At 54.8% G+C, this 14,735-nt stretch overlaps 1 protein-coding gene across 1 annotated transcript in view; it reads left to right on the top strand.

Moving 5' to 3' along the window:
- The first annotated feature begins 6,212 nt into the window (after window positions 1–6,212).
- The window catches only part of SACK1G (scaffolding CK1 anchoring protein G), a 30,379-nt gene continuing 21,856 nt past the window's right edge, over window positions 6,213–14,735 (top strand). The window contains exons 1-2 of the mRNA XM_060647128.3: window positions 6,213–6,330; window positions 6,786–7,448. Of these exons, the coding sequence (XP_060503111.3) occupies window positions 6,927–7,448 (522 nt within the window). The 5' untranslated portion in view covers window positions 6,213–6,330; window positions 6,786–6,926. The remainder of the gene's footprint in view (window positions 6,331–6,785; window positions 7,449–14,735) is intronic.

Consider the following 14,735-nt stretch of genomic DNA (forward strand, 5'->3'; position numbering starts at 1 on the left):
TTCCAGGCTCTGGGCTTGGGCCACCGCCTCTGGGCACCACTGGCTCACTTGCCAGAGTTTGTGCTGAACAGCAAGAAGAACCTCTCCTTTATGACAGCCGCAGAGGTGTCTCCACTTAAAGTCCCCTGAATGTGCCACATTCAGGAGTGAGCAGCCTCAGGACAGTGAGGGCCAGAGAACTGAGAATGGGGCTTCTGAGTTTGCCAGAGAACCAGCTTCTGTGGGCCTGGGAGCTCCCCAACTAGGCTCTACTTTTGCATTGGCACCTCCGTCAGCCAGGGCTGACACCAGAAGCCTGGGAGTTGTCCCTCTCCTTGTCCCCCATGTTCTCCCTCCCTGCGGCCAATGCCACGTCCAGCCACTGGGCTTGGTGCCCAGGTAAACTCCACCTCCTTACTGTACTGTCTTGTCCCCTCTAACCCACCCACCCTGCAAGCCGCAGAGGAAACATCTAAAACCACTAACCTGCCCACCACCCTCCCTGCTCATATACTTCCGTGGCTCTCCATCCCTTGCAGGAGGGATCACAAGCCTCTAATTGTGCCATTCGTGGCCCTCTACCCACCTAGCCACTTTCAGCCACACCTCTGGGCCTCTGTGTTTTCTGTTCCCTCTCTCCGGAATACCCTTCTTTCCTTCATAAACTCAGGGAATTCATATGAATTCATACTCTCAACTTGTGGATGTCTGCAGGCTTTGGGCAATGGTACCAATAACTCGGTGACCTGTGACAGCTTCTGCCGGTGTTTGTTGATGGATTGAATGACTCTTCCCAATGAGGCCACTGGACACAACACCCTGAGGGCCAATCAAGGTGCTCCCCACTCCCTATCGAGGCCTGGCCCATCCCTGGGAGACAGTCCAGATGTGGATGTTGCAGTAAGGAGTAGGAGAAAAGCACACAGACCTGGGTTTAAGTCCAGCTATCCCAGTGCCCTACTGTGTGATCCTGGGTGATTATTTAAGGTCTCTGAGGCTGTTTCCTCCTCTGTAAAGTCCTTCTGGGGGACTTCCAGAGGCCAGAATTCAACCTCAACCTAAATGTCACACCTGATACAAAAATTAATTCAAAATAGATCACAGATTTAAATGTAAGATGTAAAAACTATCAAGCTTTTTCAGGGGGGAAATAGGAGAAAATCTTCAGGACTTATGGCTAGGCAAAGAGTTCTTAGACTTGACATCAAAAACAATATCCATAAAAGAAAAAATGGATAAAGTAGACTTCATCACAATTAAAAGTTCTGGGTAAGACACCTGTGAAAAGGATAAAAAAGAAAAGCTACAGAACAAATCAGTAAAGTTGCAGGATACGCAGTCAATATATGAAGATCAGTCGTGTTTCTAGACACTAGCAATGAACCATCAGAGTAATTAAGAAAACAGTCCCATTTATGATGGCATCAAAAATAATAAAATACCTGGGAACAAATTTAACCAAGGAGATTAAAGACTCGTGATGAAAATTATAAGACACTGATGAAAGAAATTGAAGATGATGCAAATAAATAGAAAGGTATACCATGTTCATGGATTGGAACAATTCATGTTGTTAAAATGCTCCTATCACCAAAAGCCATCGACAGATTCGATGTAGTCCCTATCAAAATTCCAACAGCATCTTTCACATAAATAGAGAAAAATAATCCAAAATATTCCTATACAACCACAGAAAACCCCAAATGGCCAAAGTAATCTTAAGAAAGAAGAGAAAAACTGGAGACATCACACTTTCTGATTTCAAACTATATTACAAACCTATAGTAATCAAAACAGTACAGTATTGGCACAAAAACAGACACATAGATCAATATAACACAACAGAGACTATATATATGTGTATGTATGGTCTCTCTATATATATTCAATCAATTTATGACAAAAGAGCCAAGAATATACAATGGGGAAAGGATAGTCTCTTCAATAAATAGTGTTGGAAAAACGGGACAGCTACATGCACATGAATTAAACTGGACTGCTATCTCATAACATACACAAAACCAACTCAAAATGGACTAAGGATTTGAATGTAAAATTCCTAGAAGAAAACATGGAGGGGGGGGTGGGAGTAAGCTCTTTGACATTGATCATGGCAATGATTTTTTTTTATTTGACACTGAAAGCAAAGATCTTCAAAAAGACAAAACAAAACAAAAAAATGCCCCCAAATGAGACAATATCAGATTTAAAAGCCTCTGCACAGCAAAGGAAACCATCCACAAAATGAAAAGGCAACCTATGGATTGGGAAGAAATATTTGCAAACCATATATCTGATAAGGGGTTAATAGCCAAAATATATAAAGAACTCATACAACTCAGTAGCAAACAAAACAAAAAACAATAACAACACGATCCAATTAAAAAATGGGCAGGGGTGCCTCAGTCAGTTAAGTGTCCGACTTCAGCTCAGGTCATGATCTCTCAGTTCGTGGGTTTGAGCCCCACATCGGGCTCTGTGAGCACAGAGCCTGGAGCCTGCTTCAGATTCTTCCCCGCCCCTGCTCATGCTCTGTCTCTATCAAAAATGAATATTAAAAATTTTTTGAAAACAAATTTTTTTTAAATAATAATAAAAAATGGGCAGAAGATCTGAGTAGACATTTTTCCAAAGGAGACATACAAATGGTCAATGGGTACCTGAAAAAAAAAATGCTCAATATCACTCGTCATCAGGGATATGCAAATCAAAACCACAATGAAATATCACCTCACACCTATTAGAATGGCTATCATCAAAAAGACAAGAGATAACGTGTTGGCAAAGATGTAGAGAAAAGGGAACCCGTTGTGTGTGTGTGTGTGTGTGTGTGTGTGTGTGTGTGTGTACTACCAATAAGAACATAAGTCAGTGCAGCAACTAAGGAAAACAAGAAAACAGTATGGAGGTTTCTCAAGGAATTAAGAATAGAAGAGTGTCTGGCTAGCTCAGTCTGTAGAGCATGGGACTCTTGGTCTCTGGATTGTGAGTTTGAGCCTCATATTTGGTGTAGAGATTACTTAAAAATAAAATCTTAAAAAAATAAAAATAGAACTACCATATGATCCAGCAATGCCACATCTGAGTATATCTATCTTTTTTTTTTTTTTTTTTTTTTTGAGAGAGAGAGAGAGAGCACACACAGGAGTGCAAGCAAGTGGGGGAGGAGCAGAGAGAGGGAGAGGGAATCCCAAGCAGGCTCCATTGACTTGGGGCTTGATCTCACAAAGTGTGAGATCATGACCTGAGCCTAAATCAAGAGTCAGATGCTTAACTGACTGAGCCACCCAGGCACCCCGGGCATGTATCTTAAGGAAATGAAGTCACTATGTTGAAGAGATATCTGCACTCCATGTTCATTGAAGCATAGTTACAGTAGCCAAGACATGGAAACAACCTAAAGGGTCCATCAACACATGAATGGGTAAAGATGTGGTATATATATATGTACACACACACACACACACACACACACACACACACACACACACGTATATATATACATATATATAATGGAATACTATTCAGCCCTGAGAAAGAAAATCCTACCATTTGTGACAACATTGGTGGACTTTGAGGGCATTACGCTAAGTGAAGTAAGTCAGACAGAGAAAGTCAAATACTGTCCGATCTCACAAGTGGAATCTAAAAAAGTCAAACTCATAGAAAAAGAGAGTAGAATGATGGTTACCAAGGGCGGAGGGTGGGGTGGGGTGGGAGGAAGAGGTGAGATGTTAGTCAGAGGGTACAAACTTCCAATTATAAGATGAATAAATTCAGAGGATCTAACGTACAGTGTAGTGATTACAGTTAATAATATTATATTCTATACCTTAAAAAAGAAGAAAAAACAGAAAAAGTTACAGACCAGCAGAAAATATATGTGGACTATATACCTGACAAAGACCTTGTATTTGGAATATATAAAAAGCTCTCAAAAGTCAAACAATCCAATTAGAAAATGGGCAAAACACATGAACAGACATTTCACCCAAGAGAACATACAGTGGCAAATAAGCATATGAAAATATGTTGCATATCATTAGTCATTAGGAAAACGCAAATTAACACCATAATAAGAGATTATTACACACTTACAAGCGTGGAAAAAATAAAAAAATTGTGACAACATAAAATGCCATCACGGATGTGGATAAATTAGATCACGCAGATGTTGTTGGCAGGAAAATAGACATAATACAGTACCTACACAAATGAATATGTATAATATGTATATGAATGTTCATGGCAGCTTTACTCGTAATAACCAAAAACTGGAAACAACCCAGTGTCCTTCAACAGGAGAGACTGTTAAGCGAGCTCTGGTGCATCCAGGCCATGGGATACTTGTCAGCCACAGAAATGAACAAGCTACTGATATACACGATGATCTGGATGATTCACCAGAGAATTATGCTGGGTGGCAGAAAAAGCTAATCCCTAAAGGTTAAATGCTGTGTTTTCCATTTATATAACGTTCTCGAAATAACAAAATTGTAGACATGGAGAACAGACCAGTGGCTGACAGGGGTTAGGGATGGAGATGTGGGTATGGTTGGCAAGAGGGAGGTCTTGGTGATGACAGAAGGGTTCTGCATCCCACTTGCAGGGGTGGCCACCCAAATCTACACAGGTGGTAAGGTTGCGCGTGTGCATGAGCGTGCACGCACACACACACACACACGAACACATGTAAACTGGTGAAATCTGAACAAGTTCTGGAATGCACCAATGTCAACTTTCTGGCTACCGCATTATTGTACGATAGTTCTACAAGATGATACCACGGGCAGAAACAGGGTGAAGGCTGCACGCAACCTCTCTGTTGGTGGTTGGTTGGTTTGTGTTTTGTCTTTTTGTCTTAACAACTTCCTGTGCATCTGTAACTATGGACAGGTAACTGTAGAGGTTGGAGGGCTACGTGCCTTTCAGCCCTGAGAGTCAGGGCTCCCTTCATGAGCGTCCAGGCCCCTGTGCAGTCATAAGAACAAAAAGAGAGGCCGATGCCCAGAGAGACTCTTGATCTGGGCCCTCAGTGGCAGTGACATAAATCAGGCTTCAGGACTCCCAAGGCAGTGCTTGCTCGCTGGGACTGTCTGCCTCTCCCTTCTGACTGAGTCTGGTAGGGAGGATGTGGGTGTATGTGTGCCTACCTGGGAGGAGCTAGGGGCACCTGTGGGGCTCTGCTCAGGGAGAGGCAGGGGCCTGGCTTCTGGGGCCATCCAGACACAGTGTGAAGCCCCTGTGGCTGGGGTGGGGGTTTCACGGCAGGGAGTATAGGACATGAGGCTTGAGGGGTCAGTGATGGGGACCACAGGGGTGCTGGGCCTGGAGAGAGCAGACACTGCTCCGGGCGACAGACCCAGGTGGATAGATGGTGGGGGGTTCTGGAACAGGGGAGGCCTAGAGATGCCACCAGCCAGCCCTCAGCAACACAGACCAGTGTCCTCAGGGCCCCCATCCCCACCCAAGCATGCCACAGCCCTCTCCAGATCCAGGTTTAATAGGCTCTGTTGTCCCTGCCCTTGCAGCCTGCTGTTAGATTTGGTCCCCACACCCCCACCCCCCAACCAGGGTCCCAAGCCCCAGGACACCGAGCAGATAGTTGGGCCTGACTCCAGCCCACAAGCAGCCCTCTCTGGCCCTCCCCACGCCAGGGTTCGGGTGGGCGCTGCTCATCATGCAGGACCAGTCCTGGGTAGGTACCCCTCCCGGCAGGGAGCCGGGCTCAGGGACTAAGAACTGGCTATCTATCTGCTCTGTCCACACGTGGCTCTGTAAAGGCTCCTTCCTGAGTTTGGGTCAGACTGTGCCCTATCCCTCCGCTGGGGGCTCCCAGCCCAGTACCCTAACTCTACTTCCACAACTGGACAGCTGCGTATCTGCACGGACTTCCCGTCCCACCCGGGAAACAAGGCACTGGTAGGGTTGGACCAAGGGTACGAACAGGTCCTCCCACCCCGGGGGCAGGGGGAGGAGCGGTGCGCTGGAGCGGTGCAAAGTTGTTGATCTGCTGTGTGTTCTCAGTAAGAACACTTTCCCTCTCTGGGCTGCATAGTTCCAAGACTTCTTGGACTTTGGTCCCTGAGCTTTCCAGAACTCGGCCACCTGGGGCTGGAGGCAGCGGAGGAAACCGGGAGCGCAACCACCCGAAGTCGGTGTCTCTCAGGGATTGGTGAGGGGGATGGGGGGTGGGTGAATCAGCTTCCGGCCCCGCCCCCCAGAGCGGCACGTGACCGCAGGTGGGGTGGGCGGGGCGGCATTAGTCACCAGCCCGCTGCCTGCCTGTGCGCTTCGTTCTCCCCGCAGGGCTCTCCTTGCCGGCTCTGTCCCCGCGCCCGCGTCCGCCCGGTAAGCGAGTCCTCCCGGATCCCGGACCTCCAACGCGCCGTCTGCCAGCCGCGCTTCCCCGAGCCTCCTCCGGGCAGGCCTCTTGGGTTGCCGGTCGTGGCGCCCGGAGATTTTAAGACCCCGCTCCCTTCCCGGAAGCCGTCGGAATGCTGGGCGCCGCTGAGCTGGGCCAGAGGCCATCCGAGTTGTCTCCTGCCTCCCACTCTTGGAAACTTCTGGGAAGTTCCCTGCTGGCTCTAGTTCCTCCCAGAAGTTGCCCAGGACTTTGGGCAGCTCCAGAATTCCTCTGGGATGTGGGTGCCCCCCGGCCCCCACTGATAGAGGCGCAGCGCGCCCTGGCGTGGGTCGCGCCCCGCCGTCTCTCCCACTGCCGCCCCACCCCCGCCCTGTCGCCCCTCCCTAGTCCCCGCCTGCACTCTGACCTGACCTCCGCGTTCTCTTGGACTCCCTCGCAGGTTCCCTATGGGCAGAGTTGCTGAGACGCCGGTGAAGCCCCAAGAGCGCGCGGGGCCGCAGTCGCGCGGGAATTAGGATCCCGACCTTGCTGAGTGCTGTGTCGCCCGCCCACCCAGCAGAAGCGTCGGGGCAGAGGCACCATGGCCTTCTCTCAGGTGCAGTGTCTGGACGACAACCACGTCAACTGGCGCTCCAGCGAGTCCAAGCCCGAGTTCTTCTACAGCGAGGAGCAGCGGCTGGCCCTGGAGGCCCTGGTGGCCCACGGCCGCGAGGCCTTCTACGAGGTGCTGAAGCGCGAGAACATCCGTGACTTCCTCTCGGAGCTGGAGCTCAAGCGCATCCTGGAGACCATCGAGGTGTACGACCCGGGCTCGGAGGACCCGAGGGGTGCCAAGTGGCCCCGGGGGCCCGAGGACAATGGGGTTGGTGACAGCGAGGAGGCCAGCAGGGCAGGTGGGACCCCCACCGAGGCCGAGCCACCGCCCTCTCTGGAGTACTGGCCCCAGAAGTCCGACCGATCCATCCCGCAGCTGGACCTGGGCTGGCCCGACACCATTGCCTACCGCGGTGTGACCCGGGCCAGCGTCTACATGCAGCCCCCCATCGATGGGCAGGCCCACATCAAAGAGGTGGTGCGAAAGATGATCAGCCAGGCCCAGAAGGTGAGGCAGCTGCTGGGCGGGAGTCCCCGGAAGGGAAGCTGGCTCAGTGGGCCTGCGTCCGGCCCCCAGCATATACGGAGACCGCAACACTGTCGCTCTCTTGTGGGTCTCTTTGCTTCCTCCCTGGCTGCCTCCTCCCCTGCCCTCATGGGGTTCCTCAGGGATAGGGTACCCAGGTTCTCTGGCAGGAGATGGTGGGTTACCCCATCTCAAAGGGCCTTTGTGCATTGTTGGGGGAGGGCTCTGATCTCCCCAGACGCTGCAAGCACGTTCCCCAGAAGAAGGTGCTGTGATGGGGTGGGGCCGGGAGAAATCTCCGGGTTTTCTCTCACTTACTGTCCCTCAGGATGGCTCTGATTCACCCCTGAGAAGCAGGACGCTCTCACACACGCCGTGAACCCTCTGGTGTTGCTTTTTCCTGGGTAGTGGAGAGAGTCTGGAGTGGTGGAGAAGGCCTGGAGACTAAAACACAGCCTGAGTCCATCTGAGGCTGGCCTGGAGGTCCGAGTTCAAAGGTGCCTTTTTCCTGGCTGTGCTGGGCGACGGAGAGTGCCTTGCTCGCCCTCTCTGAGCCTCTGTGTGAGCTTTGCAATGGCAGAATCTTTCCAGGCTGGGATGTAGGGGATGGGGGTGGGCCCTGGGTGGAAGCGGAGTGAATTCAGCTCAGGGTTGTCCGCCTGTGCATTTTGCCAGTGAAGGGACCTCAGGCATTGCCTGTTCTCGACCCCTGCCGAGCCGTGCTGTACCCTGGTGCGGATAGTCGTTCTCAGCCGACGCACTGACACACATCCTCGGAAGGGCCAGGCCGGGAACCGGTGCGCCTTCTTACTGAGAGGAATTCTCGGTTTCCAAGCACATCCTGACATGATTGGTAAAGCCTGCGTGGCGAACAGTGTTGAGAAAGGTTCTGAAGCCAGGTCCGAGCTCAGTAGAGAGCAGCGAGTGATGAGCAATGTGTGTGTCCGCGGAGGTCTTTCTAGCAGAGTCTAACCCTTCCCCGGGCCCAGAGCGGGGCAGCAAATCGCACAAGCCCAGAACGCTGGCTTTGGGGACCATCCTGGCTGACAGGGCCTGGGGGAGCTCTTGGGCAGGGAACCCAGAAGTGGGTCAGGAGCTGACAAGGTGGCCACGGGTTACATTTCTAGAAAGGTGGAGTCCCTGTCCCCTGAGGGGGCTGGCAGAGTCAGATAGCCCGTGTCTCGGAGCCTGGCTCTCGGCCTGATCCCAGGCAGCTTTGGGGCTTCGGGTTTCTTCTGGTATGTCAGCTGGAGGTGGTTAGGACCAAAGCTGAGTCTTTGGCGGTTGTAAAGATGGAATCGGGTGAGGAGGAGTTTCAGGAAGAGGAGGGAAAGGGGGAGGGGGAAGGGGCCTTCATAGTTCCTGGGCTGAATAACCCGCCCCGCACCTGCCATGGAGGGTGCTGCTGACGCGGTGCCTGACCCGAGGGCCTGCAAACCAGTCCCCTGGGAGGGTCTGTTGGGATCCCATGACCCCTTTTTCAAAAATGGGAGAACGGAGGCCCTGGGTGGGGCTTGACCTGCTATGCCAGGGTTCCCCCTCCTCTGCTCCTCGCCTCCCCACCAGGAGTAGGAAGGAGGCAGACACCAGATCTCTGCTTGGCATGGGAACAGCCGGCCAGTCTAATCTCCCCCAGACAGAAGGACTGATGGCCTGGCCCAGTGATGGGGGCCAGATAGGGGCACCTGGGGCCAGGCTGGGCACCGGCGCACCCTCCCCACGTGTCTGTGTCCGGGGCTAAGCCCCAGCCACCCCATGCAGTTCCATGGGCCCCCGAAACTTTGTTCCCCACAAAGGCCGTACCAGGTCACTGGCGTCGCTTAAGAGGACGTGGCCGGGGGGGGAGGGGAGGGGGACATCTGTCTCGGGTTTGAACCCCAGTCTGTGTGGTAACTGCGGTTGGCGCGGCCCCCTGATCGGCTGGCGTTGCCCCCTGTTCCCCTCAGAATGGGGCCCCCCTGCTGAGACTGCCCCATGCTGTCAGCCGGCAGGAGCCTTCCAGACCCAGAAGGAGGGTCTGAGGCAGTAGAGGCTCATCTGTCAGATGAGAGCACTGAGGCATGGAGGACAGGGATTTGTTCACACCCCGCCGCACCAGGGTGAGCCACGCCCCTGCTTTCCATCCTGGCTGCTTCCCTGTCAACTCCGTCCAGGGGGCCCGTGGCCAGCATGGTGTGTGGGTGGGCGGGCAATAATAACAGCCACTGTTTTCTGAGTGCGAGGCACTTTATAATTTCAGGTAGTGTTATCTGCCCATTTTTCAGATGTAGAAACTGAGGCCTGACAGCTGAGTCCCTGCCAGCGTCACCTAGCTAGTTCTTGCGTGGAGGGGTGGGGACCAGGCCTGTGTTGTCCTCAGACTCTAGGACGGGTCCCCTGCCCATCCTGGCCTGACAGAGCACAGCGACAGGCAGGGCAGGGAGGGGCGGCTCAGCCAAGCTGCCTGCGATCCTCCCATCGGCCCTGCCCCGGCTGCTTCCCAGGCCCCGGCGCTGGGCTGTGCCGCTGACGGATGCTGACGGGGGCTGACGAGGTGCTTTGCCTGGCCCGCCCGCCGCCACGGGGACCTCTCCCTGCCTTATCTCTCCCCATGAATCACCTCTTCCCCTGCGCCCCCGCATCCTCTCCTCGCCCCCCCAGCAGCAATGCGCGGGGAACACTCCCCCTCCCCAGGCCTGGGACGGGGAGCCCGCCGTCCAGCCGCTGGGCCCGAACACTGCCCGCCCCCTGCCCGCCGGGGCACCTGGGCCGGGGCGGCTGGTGCTGACTCAGGGCGGCCCAGCCCGCCACCTCCTCACGGCGGGCAGACCCTGGGGCAGGGAAGTGACACAGCACACGCTCAACCCGCCCCGGCTTGGCCGTCAGGGAGCGGCTGTGTGTCTCCGTCAAGACTTCTGAACCCCCCTCTTTCCCCAAAGACTAGAATGGAACTGGTACCAGGAGCCAAGAGTGCTGGGATCGGGTCCCTGCTCTGCCTCCGCCACTGTGCGACCCTAGACGAGCCTCAGTCATTTCATCTGCAAAATGGGTAACACTGAAGATTGTCAGGGGTCCCTTCAGCTCTGACACCCTGTTGCCCTGCGATTCTGGACTTCTCTGGGACGAGACACCGGAGGGTCTTGGGTCTAACTCTACCGGTTGTGTGGCCCTGAGCAGGCAGCCTGTGCTCTGAGCTTTCTTCTAGCCCCATTGGGCTCCAAGTCTCTGAGATGGAAGGCCATCTGCCTGCCGCTCCCCCCCGGCGCCTGGGGACCAGTGATTTCCCTGGGGAAAAACCTGCTTTGGGGTTCCAACTGCATACCAGAGGCCAGGCCTGTAGTATCATGCCCAGGAGGGATGAGCCCCAGTCTCTCTCTGTTGCAGCCTCGGAGAGAGGGGTGAGGCTGGGCTGGGTCCGGGAGGGGGCTGAGGAGGGAGTGCCCCCCTCCATGACATGGGCCCCCCCGAAGGATCGCTTCACCAGACCCAGACAGCCCAGGGAAGATCCCAGGGGCAGGTGGGAATCACGGACAGGTGAGAAGACGGATGGAGCACGAGGGAGAATGAGTTTCGAAGGTCGGACTAGAACCCACTTCTCGTGCCTGCCAGGCCAGGGCTTGGGAACGGAGACCCAGAGAAGTTAAGTTTCTTGCCTAGGGCTACACAGCAGGAGGAGACGGCAACCTCACGATGCCTGATTAACCCCACATCTTTTCTGTCAACCCCCTGCCTTCACACGCCGAAGTCTTGGCTCACGGCTTGGCTCCAGGAGAATAAAAGCAGCTTAATGAGGCATTTATTAAATGCCAGCTATATGCCAGGTGCTGAGCGGGCACTTTACCCCCATTGTAATCCTCCCGGCAACACCATAAAGTAGGTGTTGTCTCCTTAGTGCAGATGAGGAAACTGAGGCTTGGTGGAGCTCAGAGAGGGCAGGTATCTCGCTCACAGAGCTAACAGCGGGAGGAGCTGGACCCAGCACCCAGGTCTGTGGGCTCTGAGCCTCTTTTCCCCGGGAGAAAATGCATCACGGCCGATGTCTCTGAGCGCTGCCTCTGATGGGAGCTTTGGCGCCTTGCTGCTGGCCCCCAGCTTGACTCAGGACAGTAAAAGCACTTTCACGAGGCTCCTTGTCCCCAGCAGGCTCCCAGACACGGTGCTCTCCCCAGCGGGGATGGGGGTGGGGGCACAAGTATGACCAACACAGGACTGGGGAGACCAGGGCTACCGGCAGCTGAGGCCACGGCGGGTCCCTTTGGAGCAGGAGGGAGGGCCCCAGGGACGGCCCGGTCAGCTGTTCGCGGGCCCCCGCCGGAGCACGGCTGGCCCAGGCTCGCGCCGCGAATCCGGGGAGTTGTCTCCTGCCTGCTCCAGCAATTCCCAGCCCAGGCCCAGGGCCCTCACCTGCCAGGTGGGGAACATCTGATAACATCGTTCCAGGTGTCAGCTCCGTGTCTCCCAAGGCTTCCTACCCAACGGCGTTTGCATCTTAATTGAGAGTTTGAGGAGAGCCAGGAGGAGCCCTGCCAGGAAGGAGGGCACCGGCCAGCCTCTTGGAGCACTGGGGCAGGGGTGGCGCTCCCTCCCACAACCCCTGCCGACGTTATTCGCGTCGCAGAGGAGGACGCTGAGGTTAGGGCGCTCAGAGCGGGCCAGGGCCTGCGCGGGGCTCCACAGAGCCCCGGTCCCCCAGCTCGGCAGGCTCACCTCGAGGCCACCCGTCCTCGCCCTGGGCCAGCAGAGAGGGGCTGGTCCTCTCACGGGCCCCCGGCTCTCCTCTCCAGCTCGACCACCCCCTTGCTATGTGACCGCGAGCCTCCGTTTCTTCATCTGCAAAATGGGGACTGGCCACGTGTCTTGCGGCAGTAACAGTGAGCCACCCACAAGCTATCGAGTGATCCGAGGATGCTCGGTGCGGGGCAGGGCCGCCCCTCCACACTGGGACCACGCCCTGCGTCCTGGCAGGCACTGGTCTGCATGGGCTGCTCTAGCCTCCTTCGTGGCTCCCGAATGATCTCCAGGCTTAGGGGTCTTCCCAGGGTAAACGCCACGGGGGTGGGGGGGAGCAGATGGGCTTGCATACCACTCAGACCCACACCCAGGCCTCTGCTGCTGTCTCGCCATGCTGTCCCAAGATAGTTGCTTTCCCCCTCTGACAGCACCTGTCTCAAAGCATGCTGGGACTCAAATGGGAAAAGAGGTTATGTCAGGCCCTCGGTGTAATGTCTGGCATGGAGCTGGCATTTCATAAATACCAGTTCTCTTGGGTCTTCCTCCTTCCCTCTCGCCTGATAGCCTCTCTCAGGGAATAGTCCGGGTTGAGAAGTGGTGAGCTCCCCGTCCTGGAGGAGTTCAAGCAGGGGCTTGGTGGGATCCAGTAGAGGGGAGTGGGCATCAGGTGGCCCGGAGGCCTCAGGCAAGGAAGTCCTTTCCAGGCCAGTCTTCCTGGCGGATTAGGATGCTCAAGGACACCTCAGCATCTGTCACCCTTGGATCCCAGAGAAGCTGAGATTTTACAGGCTTTTGAATTTACGAGTCCGAGATTTTCCAGTTTGAAGATCCTCAGCTTGTGCCACGCGCTGATGACTGCGTGGTGGTCTGGTTGGCTGGACTCTGTGACCGCGGGACTCTGGGGCCCCTTGGGGCCAACGGGAAGGGGGAGGGGCCTGTCTTATCCACAGGGCGCAGCCCTGGTCACCTGGCCCTCCCCCATGCTCTGCCCTTTCCTCTGCAGCATTCCTGAGCCTTGGTGAGGAGGCCGATGTCTATCTGGGGAGGGCTGGAGACTCAGGGCAGGGCCCACGCGGCTGGATGGGGCTGGGCCGGGCCCCTGGACAGAGGGCTCTGGGTGTGACCAGTATAGTATGTGCTTCGACCCCGTCCGCTGCAGTCATTTGGCACTCAGGAGGCCCCAGCCTCCTTTAATTGGCCTTAATGAGGCTTCTGTTTTAATAATCCAGAGGGTGGGGAAGGTGCCAGGGCTGATGAATGTCAGAGGGGAGAGACCTCGGGTTATCCATTCCATCCCCCCCCCTCCCCGCCCCGTGTTATCGAGAAGAGAAACCAAGGCTTGGAGAATGGAAGTGCTGGGCTACGGGCTACCCAGGGAAGGAGTGGCAAATGCCCCAGGGCAGTGCTGATGGTCAGGAATTTGTTTCAGAACCCAGAGTGGGCTCTGGGGGGCGGTGGGTGGAGTCACAGCTAGAATGTACACAGGATCCCCCACGAGGGGAAGAGCCCTAAACAGGAGGTCTCTGCCACCAGCCGACTGTGTGGCTCTGGGACGGGGATTCCTCTCTCTGGACAATGGGAGTGGTCATCACTGCCCCCACTTAGTCCCTGGAAAAGGGACGCCTGTATGAGTGTCAGAAAGCTGGCCTGGTTATCCCCACCCTGGCTTGGGTCAGCACGTGTTATGACATACACAGACTCCCCCGCCAGGCCGCAGGACCAGGCTGTGCCCTCGGCGACAGGCCTTTGGAGCCAGAGGATGGGCAAACTGGTTTGGAGAATGCCAGAAGTCAGGGGGAGAGTCCCTCACAGTGGGGCCAGCGGCTTCCAGGTGTCCTCCTCAATGCCTGGAGAACCTTCTAGGCCTTTCAGACAGTGTCGCCTTAATCCTGCTACCACCAAGGGAGGGGTGGGGTGCAGGTGCAGGGGTTGGGGTATCTGTGGGGGGGGGGTAGCAAAGTAATTGCCCTGCCAGTGAGGGAGGAGGAGCCTGTGGCTCCAACAGGGAGCCTTAACCCCTCCATGTGTACAAGGGGGTGGTGATAACTACAGGGGAGGTCTGCCCGAGATGAATCCTCCCAGTCTTTGTAGGTCTGAAGGGTCTCAAAATTTTGGTTTTGAAAGCTCTTTTCACCGGGTAGAGAATTCTAGGTTAAGAGTTCTTTGCATTTAGTGCCTTAGAGATGTTGCTCCGGTGTTCCCTGGCTTGCGATGATTCTGTGGAGAAGCCTCCGTTTCTTTGTTCCTCACCATGTAATGGTCTTTTCCCCCGCTGCCTGCTTTACACATTTTCTCTTCATCACGGACTTCAAGTGATGTGATTATGATGTGCCTCGGTGAGGTTTTCTTCACGTCTCTTCTGCCTGGAATTCACTGAGCTTCCCTGACTCTGGATGTAAGTTTTCATCAAATGTTGAAATGCTATAGACACTATTTTTCAAACGTTCTTCTATCCTCCCCACCCCTCTCCACCTCAGCACTTTTGAGACTCCAACATGCCTCCTGGACCTTCTAGGTGGACTCCCAGTCTGCTGATGCTCTGAGCTGATCCTGGTTGTT

The sequence above is a fragment of the Panthera onca genome, chromosome E1 (genome assembly GCF_046562875.1).
Source record: "Panthera onca isolate mPanOnc1 chromosome E1, mPanOnc1 haplotype 2, whole genome shotgun sequence".
In the NCBI taxonomy this organism is placed as follows: domain Eukaryota; kingdom Metazoa; phylum Chordata; class Mammalia; order Carnivora; family Felidae; genus Panthera; species Panthera onca.